The following is a 17,522-nucleotide window of genomic DNA, read 5'->3' on the forward strand; positions in this document are numbered from 1 at the left end:
GCAGCAATTTAATCATAGGCCCAGCTCACCTTTTGTTCACGGACAAAATCTGTCATGAATCAGAGCTTCTAAACTTGGCAATGGCAATTCCCAAGTGACCAATCCCATCTGTGACCTGGATGGTCGTCCTGGGGACCTCAAACTCACCTCAAAGGAGTTCCCTAGTTCTCTTAACCTGGCTTGTCCCTCCAGTCTCAGACCTGCCCCAGGTGCTGGGACTGGGTCAGCAGCCCCAGTCTCCAGTTTTCCTACTCACAGATAATCTCCCAAAAGTAATGCCCCTTCTGACCGATAATAACAAGATAGCCAATATGGAGGACAGAGCTACCAGAAGGGCAGTTAAATGTATTCATCTTCTATGATGGGCCTTCACATCCCCATGAGTGCACTGGAGGAAAATTGTCTCATCTAGAGTTCCTTCTGCCTGACCAAGGGAGTCTGCACCAAGGTCTGACTACATCCAACAGACCTAGTGCTTTCACCCCATTGGTCCATAGGGGGACTGTTATTTTAAGTCCTTTCTTCCATGCTTTGCTCTCTCTTCTCCACACTTTGGCATATTTGCCGTTCATAAGGGAGTATTCTCTTCAGATGTGTCCTGGTTGCCCACACAAGAAACAGGTCACCATGTTATGGACTGGGCCCATTCTCTCATCTGAGGATGGGATTGCCTGTTGGAGGGGTCTGGCATCTAAGTCCATATCACCCCCTCTTGGTAGCAGGGGCCAACCGCTCTGGTTAGGTTTCATCTGGGCCCTTCCCAGCCTGTTGCTGTGATTTGCCCAAAGCCGGGGTGGTTATCCTAATTGCCAGGAGGCTGAAGACGAGGGTGCTTGTCCCTGACCAGCAGAGGGTGTTCTCCCCTGACTGGATTTCACTTCAGGCCAGGTCAGCGTCTTAACTCCAGGTTTTCCGCTTCCCGCTGTGTTTTGCCCAGACACAAATACATTCCGTGTTTAGCAAAGATGCCAAAAGACTGGGAAAGACACATTGATATACATCTAAACAAGCTACATGCCCTAGTACTGCCTGGCTTGCATGAGGGTCTTTAATAGAAAGCCCATTTAGGAAAATGTGACTAGCACAATCAGCTATGCAGCGCTCACATCTGCTGTTCTCTTCCCGCTCAAGTAATCATTTTCATTCACACAAAGATCTGACTTGTACTATTTTTGGTACTGACCAAAGCACAGCAAATCACTTTAAGTGTTAACCTTCACCATGTGGAATCTTTAAGGAAATGCCAACTCCCTCTATCCCCAACTCAGAGTTCATATTGATTTAAAGCCCGAGCGCCTGGGGTGAGTTGGAATTGTTTAGGTAACTCAGAAAGGTAGCAGATGGACAGAAAAAATGTGCTAGTGGCTACAGCAGTAACCACATCTGGTGAAGCTTGAAGCTTTGCTACATTTCCAGAGCTTAGACCGTGCAGTTTGCTTGACCACAGCTGCTTGCATTGCTGTTTTGTGACAAAAAAATAAAACCCACATTTTTTCTTCACAGTGGAAAATACCAGATTAAAGGGCGTTCTCTTTGTAAAGTGAGCACAGCACATACTGGGCCTGATTCTAACCTCACCTCTACCCATGTAACTCCCCTGACTTCAGCAGAGTTACTCTGGATTGGAACCAGTGTAAGGCGCCAATTCAGTGATGCAGTTATAAATGGGCAGGTGCATAACTGTTCTGCTGAATCAGGGTCTAAGTGAGGGAAGGATCCAGCCCACTGGTTTCAAGTGTTCCCAGTTTTTTTATGTAGCATCCGTGCTGTCCAGCACGACGCTGGGAGGGGAGAAAGGAGGGAAAGTAGGTGCCATGCAGAAATTAGAGGGTAGCAGTAAGTGCCTTCCTTAGCAACTCAGGTATGGCTACACTGCACTAACACACCTTGGGCTGGCCCATGTCAGCTGACTCAGGCTCATGGGGCTCTGGCTTTGAGGCTATAAAATTGCAGTGTAGACATCTGGACTCAGGCTGGAGCCTGGGCTCTGGGACCCTGCTTCCCCCAGGGCTCCAGCCTGAGCCTGAATGTCTGCACTGCAATTTTCTAGGCCCTCAGCCGGAGCCCTATTAGCCAGCCAGCTGATATGGGCCAGCCGCAGGTGTTCTAGCACACTCAGCATGTGCTACAGCATTGTTGGCTGACTCTCTCACTGGCCAGTACATTTCCCAACCATCTTTGCATGGTCTGTGTGTCGCCAAGTACTACGGGCTGGTTTAACAGTGCAAAAGTTTAGCTTAAACTACCTACCCTCCCTCCTGAGGTTTCAACCCTGAAAGTTGCAACTTGGCACAGCTGTCATAGGAAGATGCAATCGACAGCGTATGCATGTAGGGGCTGGATAGAGTTTGATGGATAAAGTCTTGATTCCCCTGTCTAAAAAATAAATGTCACATGGTTTTGCCCCTATGTCTTTAATCAAACTTTCTTCTCTTCAGACTTGCACAGCATGCTATGTAACACTTGGCTGTTGCTCTCCACCCCAGAGGTGGCTGCATGTAAACAGTGCTGTGTTCATGGAGTTCTTTGGGATCTTGCAGGATGGAAAGTGCTCTATAAATGCACATCATTATTCTTACAGAATTAGGCCCTTAATCTATTTTTGTCTACAGCCACCTCTGTTTTAAAAGGCTATTAACTCAAAGACCTCTTACTTCTTTTGTCTTTATTTCAGAGTCTATAAAATTACTTCACTAGCTTATAAAAACCACAGTTTCCTAACACTTTATGAAAAGTTAGGTAGTGAAAGCAGCTTCCTGTTCAGAAGCACAATCTATTACTGCTTTTGCTGAAATTTCAGCTCTGAGAGGGGTTACATCTGTACTTTACCTTACTACTGCACATCCCCTCACTCTTTCTCCATCCCTTCATCATTCATACAGGTGCTCAAAGATCTGGGAGACTGAAGACACTTTGATCCTCCTTGCTCTGGTGCTAGACTCCTAAACCAGGCCTGCAGAATTCACAAGAACAGAAGAATGTCCATACTGGGTCTGACCCATGGTCCATCTAGCCCAATATCCTGTCGTCCGATAATGGCCGGTGCCAGAAGCTTCAGAGGGAATGAACTGAACAGGGCAATTATTGAGTGATCCATCCCCTGTCATCCAGTCCTAGCTTCTGGCAAAGTGCACTGAAGTCAATGGGAGTCATTCCACTAACTTTCATGGGCTGTCTGCCACACCCTATAAGTTCCAGTAGCACAGCTGCTAGTCTAGTTCTTCCTCATCAGCATTCTAAGGGGGTTAGTACGTTTTGATTTGGCAAATCTAACATATTAAGTCCCCCAATTACCAGCTGTGCCTCAAATTTGAATAGAGACATGTTCTCATATGTCCAGCTGCGTTAAAAGGCGATCTGGACATCAGTGGCTGAATGTTTTTTATATGTTAAAATACATGATAAAGGAGGCTCAAATTTCTTCCAAACCAAACATACTGGCCAAAAACTACCCAGGAAAGAAAAAACTGCTTGCTGTCCAAAACACCCCTCACAATTGCTCAGCATTGCAATGCCTAAGTCCCTTTGTGGATTCCATCTGAAGTATCCAATGCGTAATCAGACTAGGCGAGCTTGCAGAGGAGGGTGGGAGAAGGAGGAGGTGGATGGCAGACTGCAAATTCTCATCTGGAATGTGGTCCTGTAGGGCCTTTTGTCAGCTATGGTAAGTTAAATTAGTGCCTAGGGACAGAGACCAGAGGTGCTGTGGTTTCACAATCAGGGAGGAGAAACTGGCTCGCTCTAGACTAACAGACGTTCTGCAGCATGAGCTTTCGTGGGTGAATACCCACTTCTTCAGATGCAAGTGGTGGAAATTTCCAGGGGCAGGTTTATATATGCAAGCAAGAAGCAAGCTAGAGATAACGAGGTTAGTTCAATCAGGGAGGATGAGGCCCTGTTCTAGCAGTTGAGGTGTGAAAACCAAGGGAGGAGAAACTGGTTCTGTAATTGGCAAGCCATTCACAGTCTTTGTTTAATCCTGAGCTGATGGTGTCAAATTTGCAGATGAACTGGAGCTCAGCAGTTTCTCTTTGAAGTCTGGTCCTGAAGTTTTTTTGCTGCAGGATGGCCACCTTAAGATCTGCTATTGTGTGGCCAGGGAGGTTGAAGTGTTCTCCTACAGGTTTTTGTATATTGCCATTCCTAATATCTGATTTGTGTCCATTTATCCTTTTCCTTAGAGAAAGTCCAGACAGTCTGGACCTATACATTGAATGCTTCCGCCGACGTGCACAGGCAGAAATTGTGGAAAAACAACATCGCTTGCCTCATAACCTAAGTCGTGCAGAACGCAATGCCATCCACAGCCTCAGAAACCATCCTGACATTATAATCAAAGAGGCTGATAAAGGAGGTGCTGTTGTCATCATGAACAGGTCTGACTACCAAAAGGAGGCCGCCAGACAACTCTCCAACACCAAATTCTACAGGCCACTGCCCTCAGATCCCACTGAGGAATACACTAAGGAACTGAACCATCTACTCAGGACACTCCCTACACTAACACCGGAACAAATCAACATACCCTTAGAGCCCCGACCAGGGCTATTCTATCTACTGCCCAAAATCCACAAACCTGGAAATCCTGGATGCCCCATCATCTCGGGCATTGGAACTCTCACTGAAGGACTGTCTGGATATGTGGACTTTCTACTGAGACCCTATGCCACCAGCACTCCCAGCTATCTCCGTGACACCACTGATTTCCTGAGGAAACTACAATGCATTGGTGACCTTCCAGAAAACACCATCCTGGCCACCATGGATGTAGAGGCTCTCTACACCAACATCCCACACGCTGATGGAATACAAGCTGTCAGGAACAGTATCCCTGATGATGCCACAGCACAACTGGTTGCTGAGCTCTGTGCCTTTATCCTCAGACACAACTATTTCAAATTTGATGACAATATATATCTCCAGATCAGTGGCACCGCTATGGGCACCCGCATGGCCCCACAATATGCCAATATTTTTATGGCTGACCTGGAACAACGCTTCCTCAGCTCCCGTCCACTCACGCCCCTTCTCTACCTACGCTACATTGATGACATCTTCATCATCTGGACCCATGGGAAAGAGACTCTGGAAAAATTCCACCACAATTTCAACAGCTTCCACCCCACCATCAACCTCAGCCTGGACCAATCTACACGGGAGGTCCACTTCCTAGACACTACGGTGCAAATAATTGATGGACACATTAACACCACCCTATACCGAAAACCTACCGACCGCTATGCCTACCTTCATGCCTCCAGCTTCCATCCCGGGCACACCACAAGATCCATTGTCTACAGCCAAGCACTGAGGTACAACCGCATCTGCTCTAACCCCACAGACAGAGACCAACACCTACAAAATCTCTACCAAGCATTCTCAAAACTACAGTACCCGCACGAGGAAATAAGGAGACAGATCAACAGAGCCAGACGTGTACCCAGAAGCCTCCTACTGCAAGACAAACCCAAGAAAGAAACCAACAGGACTCCACTGGCCATCACATACAGTCCCCAGCTAAAACCCCTCCAGCGCATCATCAGGGATCTACAACCCATCCTGGAGAATGATCCCACACTTTCACAGGCCTTGGGTGGCAGGCCAGTCCTCGCCCACAGACAACCTGCCAACCTGAAGCATATTCTCACCAGTAACTGCACACCGCACCATAGTAACTCTAGCTCAGGAACCAACCCATGCAACAAACCTCGATGCCAACTCTGCCCACATATCTACACCAGTAACACCATCACAGGACCTAACCAGATCAGCCACACCATCACCGGTTCATTCACCTGCACGTCCACCAATGTAATATATGCCATCATATGCCAGCAATGCCCCTCTGCTATGTACATCGGCCAAACTGGACTTTCTCTAAGGAAAAGGATAAATGGACACAAATCAGATATTTGGAATGGCAATATACAAAAACCTGTAGGAGAACACTTCAACCTCCCTGGCCACACAATAGCAGATCTTAAGGTGGCCATCCTGCAGCAAAAAAACTTCAGGACCAGACTTCAAAGAGAAACTGCTGAGCTCCAGTTCATCTGCAAATTTGACACCATCAGCTCAGGATTAAACAAAGACTGTGAATGGCTTGCCAATTACAGAACCAGTTTCTCCTCCCTTGGTTTTCACACCTCAACTGCTAGAACAGGGCCTCATCCTCCCTGATTGAACTAACCTCGTTATCTCTAGCTTGCTTCTTGCTTGCATATATAAACCTGCCCCTGGAAATTTCCACCACTTGCATCTGAAGAAGTGGGTATTCACCCACGAAAGCTCATGCTGCAGAACGTCTGTTAGTCTATAAGGTGCCACAGGATTCTTTGTTGCTTTTACAGATCCAGACTAACACGGCTACCCCTCTGATACTTGGCTCGCTCTAGTTCCTGCTCCTCCCTGCACCAAGATCTTGGTCCAGGAGAGAATCTGGCCCTAACCATGGAATTAACTGTGGGTACCTAACTTTAGTTACTCAAGTTTAAAAATGTTGGCTTAAATGACTTCTCCAATAACAGACCGGGAGTTAGTGTCAGCATTAGGATTAGAACTGATGAGTTCCTGGTTCTCAGACCAATGCTCAGACCATACCCCTCTCCCTTAAACCTCTATTGTAGCACCTGTTTCATTTGTTTTAACATGTCTCTGGACTGATTGCTTCCAATAACCCTTAAGCTCACTCCTTTACATGCATATATTGTCTTTTTCCATTGTCTGTGTTCTTGGTTTTGCTGCATGCGCATTCAAAGGGCAAATCTATGTCTTTGCATTGGCTCCTTTAGCATCTTAAAAACTTCAAGCACATTGGATCTTAACTGTATTTTCTCAATGGATTGACCGCCAAGTGTCCTAATTATTCCAGTCTCAGTCCTTCCTCTGGACCTGTGCTACTTCTTCAATGTCCTTTTTTATGGTGCCCCACATTGGATACAGCATACTAACTCTGATCTAAACATCCCTTCAAAATAGTAGAATCATTACTGCTGACTTGCGGCAATTTCTTTTTTGACTTGCCCCTCTCAGATTATGGAAGACATTTCAGATTTGTAAACCTTGGGTCAAGTACTGTAGCTATTTTTAGAAATCTTATATCGGTACCTTCTTTGCTTTTTGTCAAATCTACAGTGAACGTGTTCTTAAATCAAACAACATATGCTGAGTCATCATCCAAGACTGCCATAACATGAAATATATGGCAGAATGCAGTAAAACCATGGAGCAGGAGACATACAATTCTCCCCCAAGGAGTTCAGTCACAAATTTAATTAATGCATTATTTTTTTAATGAGCATCATCAGCATGGAAGTATGTCCTCTAGAATGATGGTCGAAACATGAAAGGGCATACGAATGTTTAGCATATCTTGCAACACTGGCTATAATAGTGCCAGGAAAACACCTGTTTAGCACTGCAATTAATCGCGACTATTTAAAAAAATCTAGTTAATTTGGTTTACGCTAATTGTGTGAGTTAACTGCGATTAATTGACAGCCCTAGTCCAAAGCTGAGGTTGGACAATATTTAGTTTTTGTTTCAGGTTCAGGGTTAAGGTCCAATAACTCACCATTCTCTAGAAATCTAAATGGGAAATTTTGTGCCATTGGAGAGTGGACATTCCCCACTTTCCCATGGGAAGTCTTCAGATATTAAGGCCTTAAAAGAGAGACATCTTGATGTATATATTTCAGGTAATTTTTAAGAGATCTTTATGGCTCCCTCAAAGACTTTGATTGGATTCTGGGAAACTAAGCCACCTGGCTTTATTAGTCGAGGGATACAAAAGACGTTTCTATATAATAGGTAAAAACTATATAAAATAGATTTTCGGTAAAATACATGGCATGTATCAATACAAAATGCACAAAGGCATGATAAGTAATGCACACTGATGAGTAATGCAGCCATCTCAAACTCATGCTGATAAAAGCTTTATGTCACACTACACCACTAAGGATTTCACATACATGTAATATCAGTTTATGTACACAAACATACACACACCTTGTTTCACCCACCATTGCGTGACTTCTGGGTGGAACACAAAAACTGTTAAGCAGCACCCAGCAATTTAGGCCAGGAAATGAAGAATGCTCTATTTAGTTAACTCAGCAGTGGAAATTTCGATAAGCAGAACGTAATTAGTTGAACTCAAATGTGCGCAGGCAGCCCAGGTTAATGCCCCCCAATTTTGTGAACAGAAATATTGGGCCCTCAGGAGCCACGCAGTGACCATCAGGAGCTCAGTTCTATTTGTCTTCTCAAAGACCGACCTTCTAGTCTCACAGTGTCCCCTAGCACCATGCTGAGGCATAGCGTCAAGACTGAGTCAGAGGCAGGACTCCCTCCAGCATCACCTCCCAAATACTGACCAGAGACAATCCTGCTTAGCTTGTGACAGCTGATAAGATCACAAGCTCCAGCGGCACAGGTGCAGATATGCTTTGTATTTATCTAAAATTAACTTCATGAGGCATTTCCTGTGCAAACTCTTAACTCATCCCCCCCAGGTTTATTTCAATATCATCTCTTCTTTCCACCTTTATAGCAAGCTTCTATGTTTGGTCTTACCTACAAGCATGTAAGTCACGGTGGTGGTACTTTCTTTCCCGTATGTCAGTGGTGGGCAACTTGCAGGGACGTGCTAGCCACACGCGGCCCATCGGGGTAATCTGCTGGCGGGTCGCAAGACAGTTTGTTTACATTGACTGTCCGCAGGCACAGCTCCCTGTGGCCACGGTTCTCTGTTCCCAGCCAGCGGGAGCTGCAGGAAGCGGCAGCCAGCACATCCCTGCAGGTTGCCCACCGCTGCTATAAGTCATTTATAATCAGAATGGAAACCATTAATCTAGGCACTACTTGCTTGCCCCCTTTCTCCACCATGACTTGTAACATCTCACCATAGCAATTTATCTGTAACCATCTGACCAGCTCCTTCCTTCTCATTCCGAGAAGATGCATCACATGCGGTAGTTGGATACTTCAGTCCTACCTTACTAAGTGGAACTGTGGGCCTAGTCCAAAGCTCATTGGAGTTAATAGGAATCTTTCCATGGACTTCAGTGAGCTTTGGATCAGGACCCTTGTGAACTGAGGAATGTTGAGGGTTTTTTAAAAGACACATTACTTCTGTTTTTCAGTGCTGGTGAGATGTGCCAAACTGATGGTTCTAGAGATTAGATCTTTGTTTAATTATACAACCACACAGCACAGGCAGCACCATTGCTGGCTTTTCCAGTCCTCCTTTGCAACGTGTCTCAATTTGACCTGATGAGACAATCCTTCTAAAAGTTATAGCTCAAACAGAAATTATGGCCTTGATGCAGAAATTACTGGGTGAGGTTCTTTGGCCTGTGTTATGCAGCAAGTCAGATTAGATGATCATAATGCTCCCTTCTGACTTTAAAACCTATGAAACTATGAAGGTAATTCAGTTTCCAGATCATTCAGTTCTTGGCCACATGGGTACAAAGTTAGTTCTAGTTGTGATGGTGTGTTTTGTGCCAGGGCCAACTGTCACTAAGAAATGGACTGAGACCATCAATTCATTTCACACACAAAACTGAGTCACTGGAGAACTAAACTGGATGCAGATTGGTGACCCATAAGTGAAAACCTCCATAACTCATTCCAAGTTCCCATCCATCTATTTTTCTAAATGACTATTTAGTATGCAAGTACTGCATATTATGTTTCTCACTTAGCTCTTGTCTGCTCTCTTCATTATCTCCTCCAGAAATTTGCCAGATGTTGGAGTCAAAGCATGTAACTTTTTATGAAACCATGCTCCCTAGTTTTGATCAGCTCACATTTCTCCAGATGTTTTATGATCTCATCACTTGTTAATTTTCCTAGGAACTTGCCTGACACTAGGTCAGACTTACTGGTGTATAATTTCCTGGTTCCTCCTGTATCCCTTTCTTAAAGACTTTGATTAGGTTGGTTGCTACGCAGCTCCTAGTTACCCTTTTCCCCCCCACATCTCTCTAAGGACCTATTAATCCATTCTCTAGACCGGTAATCCCTTCAGCATCTCTCTCACATTTCTAAGGTGTCATCTGGAAAAATGTCTATATTTACTGATTTAGATTACACAGGGCTGATTCTGATGCCATTTCTAGGGACTGATACTTTGTAAATTGCAAGTGCACCTATGTGTGTTCCATATTCATACAGATACTATAAATGTAAACAGAAATTCTGCATCTGACTGGCCTACTATGGATTTAGCCAGCACCTGCAGACTCATGTAGTGCATTGGTATATGCAATTAAGAAGATTGTTTGGTCAATTGCACATGCATTTCTTTATGCACAGAATTCTAAAAATCAGCTCTCTGTCCTTCACCAGAAATTTTTCTTCCATCATCTTAAAGTTGTTTGTGAAAAATGTAAAATGCAGCTTTTTAATATTTTCCATAAACATTTTGTGATTTCTATGCTCTATTCCATGTGGTTGTAATAGGAGGTCATTTGGGCACCACACACACAAGTTCTTAACTCTGTAGTGTATCAGGCAAGAGGCCGCAAATTATATATTATAATCACATTACAGGTCTTCAGGAATCGTGTGACAAATCTGAAGAGTTAGGCATGATAAGTAATGCACACTGATGAGTAATGCAGCCATCTCAAACTCATGCTGATAAAAGCTTTATGTCACCCTACACCACTAAGGATTTCACATACATGTAATATCAGTTTATGTACACAAACATACACACACCTTGTTTCACCCACCATTGCGAGACTTATGTGTGGAACACAAAAACAGTTAAGCACCCAGCAATTTAGGCCAGGAAATGAAGAATGCTCTATTTAGTTAACTCAGCAGTGGAAATTTCGATAAGCAGAACGTAATTAGTTGAACTCGAATGTGCGCAGGCAGCCCAGGTTAATGCCCCCCAATTTTGTGAACAGAAATATTGGGCCCTCAGGAGCCACGCAGTGGAGCTCAGTTCTGTTTGTCTTCTCAAAGACAGACCTTCTAGTCTCACAGTGTCCCCTAGCACCATGCTGAGGCATAGCGTCAAGACTGAGTCAGAGGCAGGACTCCCTCCAGCATCACCTCCCAAATACTGACCAGAGACAATCCTGCTTAGCTTGTGACAGCTGATAAGATCACAAGCTCCAGCGGCACAGGTGCAGATATGCTTTGTATTTATCTAAAATTAACTTCATGAGGCATTTCCTGTGCAAACTCTTAACTCATCCCCCCCAGGTTTATTTCAATATCATCTCTTCTTTCCACCTTTATAGCAAGCTTCTATGTTTGGTCTTACCTACAAGCATGTAAGTCACGGTGGTGGTACTTTCTTTCCCGTATGTCAGTGGTGGGCAACTTGCAGGGACGTGCTAGCCACACGCGGCCCATCGGGGTAATCTGCCATGGGTCGCAAGACAGTTTGTTTACATTGACTGTCCGCAGGCACAGCTCCCTGTGGCCACGGTTCTCTGTTCCCAGCCAGCGGGAGCTGCAGGAAGCGGCAGCCAGCACATCCCTGCAGGTTGCCCACCGCTGCTATAAGTCATTTATAATCAGAATGGAAACCATTAATCGAGTCACTACTTGCTTGCCCCCTTTCTCCACCAGGACTTGTAACATGTCACCATAGCAATTTATCTGTAACCATCTGACCAGCTCCTTCCTTCTCATTCCGAGAAGATGCATCACATGCGGTAGTTGGATACTTCAGTCCTACCTTACTAAGTGGAACTGTGGGCCTAGTCCAAAGCTCATTGGAGTTAATAGGAATCTTTCCATGGACTTCGTGAGCTTTGGATCAGGACCCTTGTGAACTGAGGAATGTTGAGGGTTTTTTAAAAGACACATTACTTCTGTTTTTCAGTGCTGGTGAGATGTGCCAAACTGATGGTTCTAGAGATTAGATCTTTGTTTAATTATACAACCACACAGCACAGGCAGCACCATTGCTGGCTTTTCCAGTCCTCCTTTGCAACGTGTCTCAATTTGACCTGATGAGACAATCCTTCTAAAAAGTTATAGCTCAAACAGAAATTATGGCCTTGATGCAGAAATTACTGGGTGAGGTTCTTTGGCCTGTGTTATGCAGCAAGTCAGATTAGATGATCATAATGCTCCCTTCTGACTTTAAAACCTATGAAACTATGAAGGTAATTCAGTGTCCAGATCATTCAGTTCTTGGCCACATGGGTACAAAGTTAGTTCCAGTTGTGATGGTGTGTTTTGTGCCAGGGCCAATTGTCACTAAGAAATGGACTGAGACCATCAATTCATTTCACACACAAAACTGAGTCACTGGAGAACTAAACTGGATGCAGATTGGTGACCCATAAGTGAAAACCTCCATAACTCATTCCAAGTTCCCATCCATCTATTTTTCTAAATGACTATTTAGTATGCAAGTACTGCATATTATGTTTCTCACTTAGCTCTTGTCTGCTCTCTTCATTATCTCCTCCAGAAATTTGCCAGATGTTGGAGTCAAAGCATGTAACTTTTTATGAAACCATGCTCCCTAGTTTTGATCAGCTCACATTTCTCCAGATGTTTTATGATCTCATCACTTGTTAATTTTCCTAGGAACTTGCCTGACACTAGGTCAGACTTACTGGTGTATAATTTCCTGGTTCCTCCTGTATCCCTTTCTTAAAGACTTTGATTAGGTTGGTTGCTATGCAGCTCCTAGTTACCCTTTTCCCCCACACCTCTCTCTAAGGACCTATTAATCCATTCTCTAGACCGGTAATCCCTTCAGCATCTCTCTCACATTTCTAAGGTGTCATCTGGAAAAATGTCTATATTTACTGATTTAGATTACACAGGGCTGATTCTGATGCCATTTCTAGGGACTGATACTTTGTAAATTGCAAGTGCACCTATGTGTGTTCCATATTCATACAGATACTATAAATGTAAACAGAAATTCTGCATCTGACTGGCCTACTATGGATTTAGCCAGCCACCTGCAGACTCATGTAGTGCATTGGTATATGCAATTAAGAAGATTGTTTGGTCAATTGCACATGCATTTCTTTATGCACAGAATTCTAAAAATCAGCTCTCTGTCCGTCACCAGAAATTTTTCTTCCATCATCTTAAAGTTGTTTGTGAAAAATGTAAAATGCAGCTTTTTAATATTTTCCATAAACATTTTGTGATTTCTATGCTCTATTCCATGTGGTTGTAATAGGAGGTCATTTGGGCACCACACACACAAGTTCTTAACTCTGTAGTGTATCAGGCAAGAGGCCGCAAATTATATATTATAAATATCACATTACAGGTCTTCAGGAATCGTGTGACAAATCTGAAGAGTTAGTGAGACCAGGAATTTCCTAATATGGAAGTTACTGTCTGCAAGTCGGGATTTATTGATAAGAAGGGGAAACTGTAAGTGGGAAAAAAAGTAAAATCAAATGTGTTCCTAATAAATCTAACCAATGCTAGTATCTGAACAAGATCGGGGAACACATACACTTTGCATTATCCCTGAAAAGCAGCTTCATTACGCTCCAAATCACTGTTCTATGATATATTTACTTCCCCGTGAACCTCTAAACTGAAAGCAAATCTCTCTGCTATGCAAACATGTGGATCCTTTCAGCTGAGCTGAGAAAGACATAAAGAGCCTAATTCATTTCATTTCTCAATAGCTGGCACCTTAATCATCATGGATGCAGGAAATATCTACAAAGTGCATATTTATTTCTTTACAACAGCATCTAATACGTTGCCCTTTGGGGTCTCCACCGATCCTCTGAAGAACCGGTCTATTTGATTGGTATCTTGTGACTGTGTAAACCTGGTCCCTTGCTGGTTAGCATTAAGTTGACCGAAGTAATGTGAAAAGTGCAATCTGGAACGGAACCAAACCTTGCTCATATCAATTGGGTAAAACGTTTTGATATTGCAAAGGCAAGATACAAAGGCTACAGAAAAATCATTCAACCAGCTCTAAGGGCCAGACTGTGGAGCCCTTGCTCACTTCAGTGATCACTTCCCTACATGAATAACTCTACCAGGTTAAGTGGGAGTAAAAGTGTTCATCTCTGTGAATAAAGGTTGCATAATCCAGCCTTAAGTATCTGGAGCGTGGATATACCCACAATGCTTTAAAATCACATTGATACTTCAAGAGCAGAGTCCCCCACACCTCCTCTCCACCTGTGCACACATCTTTGTATCCCTTTGGCTCAATCCACTGTTGGTGACATTAAGGGCAGTTCCTCCGGCTGCAGAGGTTTCCCCCTTGCTCCTCCAGGCACACAATGGTCTCCTGTTTGATAACGCAAACGTATCTGTCTCCCTTCCTTGGCTGGCTCTATCCCGATTCTTCTACCACCCCCATCCCCAGGATTTCCTTTAGCAATGGGAAACGTTCAAGGAGTGTGTCAGAGCGATAAGAGGCACTCACAATACCTGGCACCTTATGTTTTTCCACTTGGGTAACCAGAGGGTTCCGCAATTAGGTCATTTCCCCCTGATTGTTTTGCATAGGAAACAGGAATGTCCAGCTTCAGCGTGGACTTTTCAATATAGCTGAGACTTGGGCGGCTGCCAGTCAGCCCTTGAAATTGGACTTCTCTCAAATGCGAAGACCAGCTTGGCCCCTCGCTCCCGCCTCTTCGGGCTTGATCCTGCAAGGTGCGGAGCAGGGGGCCCCTCAGCCAGGAAAGCGCTGACGCCCTGTCCTAACTTGAAGCCTGCCGGAGGCAGCGGACTGCTCAGGTGCTTACGGTTAAGTGTGCACCGAAATGCAAAGGTGGAGCAGAGCCCGAGGGACCGGCATGCTGCAGAATGGGGCCCTTATTCATTTCTTTCAGCATTTCGGCGAAATCAAAACAAGTCTCCTGGAAACGATTTGCCATGTTTGCAAAAGCACCCAACTCCCCTGGTGCCCACTTTTTAAGCGACAACCCGCGCTCTGCTCACCCGCTTTCCTCCCTCCCCAAATACCTGCATTGTCTCCTCACATAAGGTCCTCGAGTTTGTTTTACACAGGCACCTAGTAGCTAAAGGAAGTGCGGTGCGATCGCGTGAACCAGCTGATAACTGCACGTACCGCCTCTGAATGGAGCAGCGAGCTCTTTGTTCGGAAACAGCAGCGAGCGGAGCAACATTCTTGTTCCAAACTTGCCGTCGCTAAAGTTTCCAGACTTACCCTGCGAGACTCCAGGCTCCCTCCGCTTCTGCCGAGGCTTTCATCATTCCAGCAGACTTGGCGAGCCTTTCTGTTTCAGAATGGCGCTAGAGCTCCTTCGCCAAGCCAGCGATCCTTTCCCATCCCTGGGCAAAGCCTCCGCATCCTTATGGCTGAGTCTCAGGAAGATGGTATGTCAAGCCGGGGTCGGGGAGGTGATTTACGATCGGTTTCTGCCTCAGTAGTACCAAGGGGACAGTGGACTAACAAGTACTGAAGTGAGAAAAAAAAACTGCTTTTAGCCTCTTCTTTCTACTTCCTGTATTTATACGAACGGGGGATTTCAGGAAGAGGCAGTCCTTGGTGGTCAAGGGGGGGTGTGTGGTTTGGTTTTTTTATAAAGCCATTTTTAGTAGTGAACTTTGGCTCCGAATCTGAGAAAGGAGGGCCCGGGGTTGTTAATCCCTGCCCTGGGGGAAATCAGTTTTGCAGACCTACAGGTAGATCGGGGCAGCAGAGCACTTTGTAAAGGATTTTATAAGGCAATGCAAGGGCAGTAAGTCTCCCTCTGCAAATTCCTAAAGCGGGTGTATTTGTATTGAGTGAGTAACTGGAACCAGATGGAGTCTGGAAACCTTTATATTTACACAGGACCTGAGGGAAAGAGGCGTCTAACACTGGAGAAGTTCAGCTTTTCAAGGAGGTCGCCACTGAGTGCAAAGGTTAATGAAGGGATGTTAATATTACAGTGAAGCTACTAAGTAAGGCCTGGTCTACACTGGGGGTGGGGGGTGGGTGGGATCGATCTAAGAGATGCAACTTCAGCTATGAGAATAGCATAGCTGAAGTCCACGTATCTTAGATCGACTTACCTCCCATCCTCACGGCGCAGGATCAACGGCCACGGCTCCCCCATCGACTCCACTTCCACCTCTCACCCTGGCAGAGTTCCAGAGTCGATGTGAAGCACGTCCGATCCGGCGGGTAGTGTGGACGTACCCTAAGAAAACTACTGCGTGCGACATAAAAGCTCTATTCTGAGAGGATCAAGTGGATTATTAACCCAGTTACAGTAGCAGTGCTTGCTTACAGTATCTGAAGCACTGGAAATGTATTGAGCATAGAAGCGCTGTGTGTGTGCCTTAGGGACTGGCAGATATGTGGAGGGTTCAGAGGTTCAGATATTCCTAGTCAGCAAATACTCCAACTGGACACTCAATACTCAACTGGAGTATTTGCTGACTAACAGGAATACCATCCAGATCTGAACCACGTTATATCGAACTTGCTTTGATCCGCCGGAGTGCGCAGCCCCCCCTCCCCGGAGCACTGCTTTACCGTGTTATATCCCAATTTGTGTTATATAGGGTGGCATTATATTGGAGTAGAGCTGTAATCGGACTGAAATGGGAGTTATGCTGGGCAGGGAGCTGAGGGGAGGAGCAGCATAAGAGACAGAGAAGAGCAAAGGTTTCTTTTCCTCTCTTATGCTTGGGATGAGTGTCCCAGGTCTTGAGGAAGTAGTCGGTGTAGCGACTGAGAAAAGCAAGCTGGCTGTGCACTGCACGCCACAGCGGCAAATGGTAATAACTAGCTGTCATTGGTGTCTCAGCATCAGGGCAACTATTTAGGTTTCAGTATAGAATATTGGCCCAGTTCTGCACCCTTTGAAGTCCGTAAGAGTTTTGACATTAATTGCAATGACAGCAGAATCAGGCCTGGTGTGATTGGTAGAGTAATAGATTTTTAAGGTCAGAGGGGACCATCTGACCATCTCTTTTGACTTCTTTCAGAATGCAAACCAAAGAATTTCACCCAATAATTTCTGCATCAAGCCCATAAATTCCGTTTGAGTTATAGCATTTCTTTTAGAAAGATATCCAGTCTTGACTTAAAGACTTTGAGTGATGGAGAATCCACCACATTTGTCGCTAAATTGTTCTAATGGTTAATTACCCACCCTGTTAAAAATTTGTACCTTATTTCTAATCTGAACTTCTGGCCACTGGAGAGCATTATGCCTTTTTCTGCTAGATTACAGAGCTGTTTGCTATTAGAAAACTCCTCCCTGTGTAGGTAATTGTAGACCATAATCAAGTCACCTCAAAATTCTCTTGGATAAAACTAAACAAATTGAGCTCCTATCGTCTGACGTTGGAAAGCATGTTTTCCAGACCTTGAATCAGTCTTGTAGCTCTTTTCTGGGCCCTTTCCTTGATTGTGAAGGTTGGAGCAAAGCAGTACAAGTTATGTTCACAGAGATTTGAGTGAAACTTTGCCCCAGTTTTGTTTCACCAAGCTGGCACCATTTGAGTTTCACTTTGGGTTCTGGATTTGAACAAACTCATAAATGCATCACAAAAAACTCAGCCCAAACCGCTGGATTCCACCT

The 17,522-nt window shown here is 44.7% G+C and overlaps 1 protein-coding gene across 2 annotated transcripts in view; it reads right to left on the reverse strand.

Moving 5' to 3' along the window:
• The window catches only part of RIN3 (Ras and Rab interactor 3), a 102,811-nt gene extending 87,549 nt beyond the window's left edge, over nt 1-15,262 (reverse strand). Inside the window, exon 1 of one of the 2 annotated variants that reach the window (XM_039538650.1) lies at nt 15,152-15,262. In XM_039538650.1, coding sequence (XP_039394584.1) covers nt 15,152-15,198 — 47 coding nt within the window. In that variant the 5' untranslated portion in view covers nt 15,199-15,262. Of the gene's footprint in view, nt 1-14,946; nt 14,966-15,151 lie in introns of those variants that run through there. The other variant, XM_039538652.1, reaches the window with a different exon arrangement.
• Nucleotides 15,263-17,522: the final 2,260 nt, after the last annotated feature.

The sequence above is a fragment of the Mauremys reevesii genome, linkage group 4, assembly GCF_016161935.1.
Source record: "Mauremys reevesii isolate NIE-2019 linkage group 4, ASM1616193v1, whole genome shotgun sequence".
Classification (NCBI taxonomy): Eukaryota; Metazoa; Chordata; order Testudines; family Geoemydidae; genus Mauremys; species Mauremys reevesii.